The 8,767-nt window shown below is 41.7% G+C and overlaps 1 protein-coding gene across 1 annotated transcript in view; it reads right to left on the reverse strand.

Annotated features, from left to right (window-relative positions):
* The window catches only part of shank1 (SH3 and multiple ankyrin repeat domains 1), a 57,455-nt gene extending 49,167 nt beyond the window's left edge, over nucleotides 1-8,288 (reverse strand). The window contains exon 1 of the mRNA XM_061090303.1: nucleotides 7,782-8,288. Coding sequence (XP_060946286.1) covers nucleotides 7,782-8,288 — 507 coding nt within the window. The remainder of the gene's footprint in view (nucleotides 1-7,781) is intronic.
* Nucleotides 8,289-8,767: the final 479 nt, after the last annotated feature.

An 8,767-nucleotide genomic window follows, 5' to 3' on the forward strand; every position in this document is an offset into this window, starting at 1 on the left:
GCCTCAGGAAAATGTTTACTGACGTTATAAATCAAGAATTGGACTGATTTAAAAGCCAGTGGAATCGCCCTCTTCTGGTCTTTTAAGGGAATACAAGTGTCATGCAATGTCTTGGCAATACTTTGAGGACCCAATAGTCCAATCTGAAATTGGTCGCTACAGTAATGAGTCATTGTAATGTTGAAACCACAGCATTAACAAGACAAGGTCAAACCATAGTGTATGGTGGTACTGTGGAAGGTCAATGTGCAGTATGAGGAGTTACAATCCGCCATGGAAGCACAATACACTATTTGAAGTGTATCATTGCATCATATTTGCTTGCATAAATTTTCTGACTAGTGTCGTTTTTAGCCTTTCAATCCTTTTCTCTCTCCTCCTACTCTGTGTGCTCACATATTCAGAATATTAATACAGCCCAATTCCCAATAAGGCTGTTCTCATTTACACGTTTTGTTTTGCTCATTCCGTTAACAAACAGGACAAATATGAAATAGAGAGGAAATCTCAGCAACATTAATATTAAAACGTTAATCAGCTACAACTTCCAAACTGTTTCCAAGCTGATGTTTTTTGCAGCAGCCCTGTTCCTGCACATCTGACCTGCAAATCCCAATGATGATGCTCGGTTAACAAAGAGCGGGTTGTGCAAGAAGCCTTTTGCAACACAGGCTCGATGTGCCAGAGGTGCTTTAACCTTCAGCACACATAATGGGATAAGACATAAATTCTTACGCTGCAAAAATGTGTTTCTTTTACAGAGAACCTTCATCTGTCCCTCTCTCTCCAGCATGAAGTGGTGGAAATAAAGCCAACTAAATTTCTCCTTGACCTGTAATAGCAGCCAACTGAAGCCCAGATGTAGTCTGCGTGCAGTAATGGTCTAAACCCCCTCCTGACCACGGACTGATGGGCCCACAGACCTCTCCCTCTGTCTGTCAGATCTGTGCATCAGCTGTTAGTCTTCATCGACAACGACTCTAGGCGGCCTCCCAAGTTGGTTTGTGCTGCTCTACTACGATATTTTAAAGGGGCAAAGCTAAATGCCACCGGGGGGGGGGGGGGCTGATTGCAGAATAGTCAACACAACTATTTCCCTGAGTGCTCTTTGGAAACGCAACAACAGAAATTAACAAACACTGACCACTGGATAAAGGTCTGAGGGAATTAGCAACAGCCACATTACGAAATTCACAAAATGACAGTGAGTGAAAAGTGAGTCCGGCTCTTCAAAAAGGGCACAAATAAAGGTAATGGCACAAGGAACATAGATTGTATTTAAACAACATATCTCCATCTCCTCCCACTGTCCAGAAATAAAATTAATCGGAATGTTGTAATCTTGCTCCAGTCACGTCATTTGGAGCAAGATTCTGCACGGTAGCAATCGAGGGAACAAGCCCTGGTGTCGGGGACGTGCTGATACACAACCAACTGAGCTGTCACTCAGTTTTAAAGCATCAAATAACTAATCAACATCGGATAGATAAGATGAGAACATATGTGATAGGAACTACCTAAAATGCTAAACACCATTTTAGAGAAAAATATATTATATTTGTACTTTGACTTTTTGATTTAGTCCATCTCCCATCTCCAAACATAGAAGCGGTGGAGTTAATGCCAAATACTGCAGCCAGACAACAGGGGGCGATCAAGATGCTTTGGCTTTTTTTTAATTGCGCTGTCATGGCAGCCGTCTTTACATACAGTCCATGGATTGAACTTAATATGTCCGACAATTCAGCTCTACACTTCAATGCATTATTGTGTTTTCTAAATTCATGTCACTGTGCGCACATATATTCTTGCTTTTCTGCATTCTGTGTCTTCCCTTCTTTAGTTTTGTATGAGTCAGACAAATTATATATTACAATGTTACGGCTTCTTTACAGTTATTTCCCTGTTCTTGTTACTGTTCAGCTGCAGCAAATAAACTCTGTACCGGGAAAACCAAAGACAATGTTACACTGAAAAAGGCAAAGCACTTGATTCCTGTTTCTATTTTCTGCCCAAAAAGAGGTCTGCAGATTTAGTCCCCCATCATTTATATTGAATGGGCATCCAGAAGTAGTCTTTGGATTTCCAGTAAGTGGAACTGCCGGCCTTTCTTGGAGGTGAATTAGTCCACATCTTGGCCCTTTCTCATTTTGTCAATTCATTCTAGAAAATATAGTTCAGAAAAGGAGTTTATTTTATGCAGAAACTGCAGAAGTTGTTTTTGTAAATTAGCAGCAGGGTGCTGCCATCTTGAATCTCGCACCGTTGAACGAAAAGGAAGAATAATTACAGCAAGAAGAACGCATGTCATTGTTCGTACAGGAGCCTGAATATTGGTTCACGAGATACAGAATCATTTGAATCCCTCCTTTAAGTAGCTTGTGTTTGAGGCTTGAAAATGTGGTTATTCACAAAGATTTGACATCAGATTTGTTTTCAAATATTGGTACCAGCACTAAAAGATATATTTCAGGCTTTAATCACCAGAAGCTGTTTACTGCCTCAGGATTTAACGATACCACATGTTTGAGACTCACTGGAAACATTATGTAAGTTGATGTATCAAAGTAAATTGGTGAAGGCAAGTCTGTAATCAGTCGACATCTCAGAGATGTTCAACACTGACGGATGAAAATCCCACATCACAGAGCCACTTAACATGTCTATTAAGACAGAACAGCAATAATTACACTTGTTTATGTGTGTGTGTGTGTGTGTGTGTGTGTGTGTGTGTGTGTGTGTGTGTGTGTGTGAGTGTGTTTGTGTGTGTGTGTGTTTGTGTGTGTGTGTGTGTGTGTGTGTGGGTGTGGGTGTGTGTGTGTGTGTGTGTGTGTGTGTGTGTGTGTGTGTGTGTGTGTGTGTGTTCTCCACATGTGGGTGCTCTTTCGTCACTACAAAACCCTCCTTCCTCAATTCCTAACATTTGCATTTGCGTGATCCAGTCACTCCCTCATCTCATTACAATGCAATTAACAAGCAATTAGAGTTTATTGAGGGTGAATTAGCTGACACGTGGAACAGACCTAATGTAGTGGCAGGATATTACCCGAGCCGGGGGATCAGGAGGGTGAGGCGATACGAAGCAGAAAAAAGAAGGAAAATAAGGAACATCTGAGTGCACTTTAATCTGAAAGAGCAGGGTGTGAACGAGAGAGAGAAAGAGAGAAAATGGCCTGAAGAGGTCGAGTCAGGGCAGGATGACGGAGAGAGAGCAAATCCCAGAGTGATGTCGGGTTTTAACTCTTATGACTTTGAAAAAGCAATATGTGACAATGTGTACCGAGTCAGTACATCTTGGGAGGAGGTCTAAAGGGCGTTTAAGCTTCTATTGCTAATGTTTGTCTGAGTTTGTGAGTTTAGAAAAAGGAATTGATAATTCAGATAAAACTGATAATTACCTCCACCAGTGTTTTCATTGCTGTCCATTTGTCTGCAGGATTACAAAAAAAACTACTGAACCAATTAGAATGACATTTTATGGAGGAGTAGGTCTGTAAATGTCTCTTATATCAAGGCCCAACAGTGAAACTACATTTACATTTTCTAGATCAGGATTCTTATTTGGATCTGTACCAAATTCAACACACTCAGAAATATCACTTACCTAAACATAGCTGATTCTTTTGATTATAATCCATAAATTATCAAGGATTTTGGTACCTGGCCCAAAGTGCAAAGGTGATATTTGGTGGAGCTTCAGTTTACATCTGGATCTGAAAACATGCAACATGGTGATAAACAGCTGGGCCAATCAGCTGTGGCAGAGGTATGCACTCTACACATTAGGGTGATGTCTGTACTTGAGACCATTTAGAGATTCTGAGGTTTTATATAAATGTTCTAGTAATGGAAAAAAAGAAGAATATAGCAAATTAAAATTGGCACAAAAGTCAAAAACATCAGCACTTAACTACTTAATAGTGAGATCACCTTTCCTGTTAAAAGACTCAGAAGAGGTTGTGAGTTTTTTGAAGGCCTTTTTATTTTTAACAGGTGATAAAGATATAGTTGTTGTGACTATTACGAATTACACACTGTTGATTTTTAAAGAGGTCTTGAATTCACTCCAATTCATTTTGAGTTTTAATTATTTGTTTCACAATATTAATACTGTTTTGTGGGATTTTTTTCGCAAGCAATGATGACATTCATATTTTAAAAACCATTATTTACAATTGTTTAGAGATTTACCTGCTCAGATCCAAAGATACAGCATAAGAGCAGTAAGAGGAAGCTTAAAAAGACAACGTAGGGCTTTCTGTTCTTAAATCACTTTTCATATTTATTTATTTCTTGTTTACTTTATCCCCCTGCATCTATCTCTAGCTCTGTCATCCTCCATCTACCTTTATCTTTCTCAGCTACCTTCCAACTGCTTTGATCTATTTCTATTTCAGTCTTCCTTTATTTATCTCTGTCACAATTGTTCCCATCTCTCTCTCTCTCTCCACTCATATGTGCCACATGTATGTTTTATGGGACTATCAAGAAATTCCTGAGGTTTTAACCCCATTCACCTCTTTCTACAATTAAACTTTGATGTCGATTTGTTCGAATAAATAGGCAGCGGTGAATTATTTATGGTTGGATTTAAAAACACTGAATCAAGCGCACTTGTGCATCCACACACACACACACACTGCCTAAAACACCCATGCACAGATCAATAATAAATCACATGGCAGCAAGAGGGAGGAAGACGCATTGAGCGAGGCATTTATAGAGCACTGGGAAGGCAAATATAAAATATGGACATTCGTTTCCACAGCCACATACAAATACATTTAGTTCATTTGCGGCTTGATTCTTGCTGGTGATTTATCAAAGCGGCACATCACAGAGGCCTCGATCACTTATTAGAGAGGAGAAAAGAGGGGAGACAGCAAATGTCTGAGAAGCCTTCTGGTTGTCAAATACAAAGAGGCTCGTTTTCAACAAATGTGGCAATGAACAAAGACGCACGCTCCTTTCCTCTTCCCGGTTTTGTCGGTCCTGCTCCAAAACATACAAATTGGATGCAGCCTCTTTCTAATATGAGCTTAATTATTTGTTCTTCCTCGTTCTTCAGTTGCCAGTCTTTGAGTAACAGCTATAAAAAATAGAGGCAGTCTGCGGGTTCAGCCAAGGTGGAAGTGTCTGGAACCTGTACTCTCTAGATTGACCTGCAAAGGACAACTCCACTGGCTGCAGAAATAAGTCCTTTGTGGACGTTTAAGAGAAAATTAATACTTCTCACTTGATCTATAACGTCATTAAACATTGACCAAAGGAGTTCAGGATCTCAATCAATAGTTTGCAAGGGCCAGATAGATAATAAAGCTTGGTATACATTAGAGTGTGGATATGCAGTATGTGTGATTCACAGCTAGAACCATCCAATTGGGTGCAGGTCCCAGTAGTGACTGGGCAGCATGCAGCTTCCTCCAGCGTTCAGTTCTCAGCTCCAACTCCGTCAAATACGCTTACGTCTGGTTTAGAAAAAAACAAGATGGCGCTCGACAAAATACCAAAGTCAAAGCTTCAAAACGGCAGCTTACAAACCAATGGGTTACGTCTCAGTGGGTTGCCACTTGATTATTCTCTTTGACACATGGCTCAGCAGGAGAGCACAAACAGGAAAAAATAGAGAGAAACTATGTGCCAGGCGACTGGCAGCTAACAAAAGATTTTCATTGGAAGGGGTTATCAAGCCCATATGGTGTTTCAAATGTGGATTGCAGATGAGAAAAAGAAGCAGTCAGCACTTTGGCTGCACGACTATTTGCATGTACAAAATTGCTGTTCATGGTCCATCAAAGAATTCAAGAGGGTTGTCGCAAAATTGTTGTTGCTGTTGATCTGGGGGGGGGGGGGGCCTCTTGGCTCAAGGCCCCAGGTTATTGCCTACTCTGCCTTCTCTGCTGAAAATGTGTCATAAGCAACCAGCAATCTTGATCCTCAAAGTCGTGACGCCTGTGTAGCTCCCGATACTCTCACAAACCCAAAAAAAGGTTCATGTGTTGAAAGAGCAAAATCCCGAGCTGTAGGAGAGCAGCTGGAGGGAAACTGGAGATAGACGTGGGGCTAAATTTACTCATCACAGATCAGCAAATACCACATAAGGCAAAATGTAGAGTTAGAGCGAAGATTTCTTACAGGCATGAAGGGAAACACCTCTTAATATAGTTCTAGGGAGCAGAGGTGAGTTTCTGAGGGTTTTATCATTGCCAGCAATGTGGGAGAGTGGCTTCAGTAAATGGAGGCAGCTGCATCTCCAGCCTCTGCAGCCAATTTCGACACGCTTTGCAGGCTTTCGTGCTGACATGATGTAAGATCCGCAAATGGAGAGCGATGGCGGCTTGTTCTATCACGATTCTGGACAGCACGCTTAAAACCAGTCACTCCGAAAAGAGCTTTTCATGGCATGCTTTATCATACCATTTTTTAAAGCTCTATTGCAACGCAAAGCCAGAGGCAGCACTTCCCCCTCTTCTCCTCACTTCAACTTCGCTCCCTCTAAATCCTTTCTTGCTCCCAGTGTGTTTTAAAATCTAATTCTCGCCCCTATATATTCTCATTGTGCTCTTGAATGCAATTTGGCTCCGTCTCTCGCCGTAACTCCGTTTCCCTCGGTCACCTTGAAAGTCTCCCTCAGCCTCTCTGAACAATCACTTTGCTGATGAGTATTTCTGCTCCTCTCAGCTTTCGGCCAGTGATGTAGAGAGAAATAAAACAGAGAATCTATTTGACATAATAAGTCAAACCCTCTGAGATTTGTAGTGATTCTGGAGCAGAAACGGGTTTTTACTAAACTGTGAACATATACTGTCAAACGCTCACAGACAGATAATGAGACTACGGACAGGCGGGCACAGAGGGCAAACATGGCTACCGCTCACCTACCATCCGTCTCCAGACGCCTAAGGTTCAAACAATATTGTGTCAGTGCTGAGGCTTAAATGTTCTACAGAAAACCTGAAGGGACAAACGCTTTGTTTGAAGGTATCATTATGGCTTTCTTGTTGTGACATAAGTGAAGGTTAAAGCCTCTTCTTCTGTGCTTTTACTCTCTTATCCACCAACTCATTTAATGCACCCACTTATCAAAACAATGATCTGAGTGTACATGAACTGTTTGTATAGGACTGTACGAAATTTTTGGGAAATTACTCACTTTTATCCCCAAGGGTTAGATAGAGGGGTAAACCAAGAGCCTTGCTTTAGTCAGAAATAGTCCAGCAGATTATTCTATTTATTTGAATTGCTTATTTTCGGAGGGACATGCACATAATTAAAAGTAATCCTCTAGAGTTGCTCATTTGCATCTGTCATCCGTGGGCAGGTAAACAAAAAAGTTAATAAATGGAGTAACTCATTAAATCAGATAAACCAACTTTAAAAAAGGCAAATCGTTTTTTTTTTTTTTTTTTTTTTTAAATAAACAAGATATCACTTGTTTATTAGTGTGCAGGTGGATTTGTTTTACCTGTAGACAGCGCCAAGCAAGCTGTTCCCCCCTTTTCAGCTTTTATGCCAGAAATAATAGAGCATTGAATAAAATGTCAAACATCTATTTAAAGACAAAAACGTAGCTGAGGCAAGTTATATTTTAAATGCAGATCTTCGTAGAAAAGACCAGCTTTTTTCAGGGATGCAAGAAAATGAAACACGAAGAAGATTAAATAGTGAAAATAGGGAAAATTGTGAGCAGGAATGCTGAGATGGGACGGAGGCTCTTTGTGTTTGTGAACTTTCAGGGTTTGTTGTCACTTCCTGTGGGTGTGTGCAGGGACAGAACTGACCGTTTGCTTAATGTCTGGGATCCCAATGCGAAACACCATCATGGCGATGTGGGTGTCCTCAGATGGCACCGAGCTGGTGCTGCGCTCCTTCAGCCTCCTCTGCTGCTGCTGCTGTATCTGATTGGCTGGCTGTTGGTGTGTGGGTCCGGGGTTGGATGAGTAGGGGTTCGCGGTGTGCCCAGGGTTCCCCGGCCGGATCTGTCTGTCCCCACCGGGCCGTGCAGCCAGTTTCCCTGTCTGCCTGTGTCCTTCACTTCTGCCCCCCCTCGACAGGCCTCCCCGCCTGACCTCCTCCACCATCTCCTCCTCGTCACCTTCCTCCTCCCCCTCCAGCTCGCCATTCTCCTCCTCCTCCCCGTCCTCATCACGCTCATCCTCTTCCATTTCCTCCTCCTCTTCTTCCTCCTCCTCTTCCTCGTTCTCTGCCCCTGGATAGAGACGTCGATTGTTTACCAGCATCCTTTGTTGCTCCTCGTCGCTGGACAGGGGGCTGAATGGCATCGTCATGGCGACAGGGAGGGGGGCACCAGTGTCAACACCATCATTCTCATTGAGACACTGCATGGGGAGAGAAAGGTGGAGAAGACATGATTAAAACACAAAAAGAAAAGTTTCTTGCCAAACTGCAAACACATATAACATCCAACCCTCCATGTATGATGACATATACTCCACACAGCTCATGCGTATATTAGGTAAAAGTGCTTTTCATTTTCACACTTCCATGATTGCCATGCACATGACTGAACCTTCCGACACATGAAACATAACAGTATTTGACTCAAAAATTGCTCTACGGCTGATGGCGTTATACCATATTGGAATATGCTCCGACTGAAAGCTCTCCTATGACATGTATGACTTCAGAGGAAAGTGCTACACAACGTTATATATTTGCAATGATTATGCATTAATGTGGTGTCGGAAAATAATCAGAAAAAATAGTTCCATATACTGGGAATATGTATTCAGAAACTCCGACTTAA

Source organism: Limanda limanda, chromosome 17 (genome assembly GCF_963576545.1).
Source record: "Limanda limanda chromosome 17, fLimLim1.1, whole genome shotgun sequence".
Lineage (NCBI taxonomy): Eukaryota > Metazoa > Chordata > Actinopteri > Pleuronectiformes > Pleuronectidae > Limanda > Limanda limanda.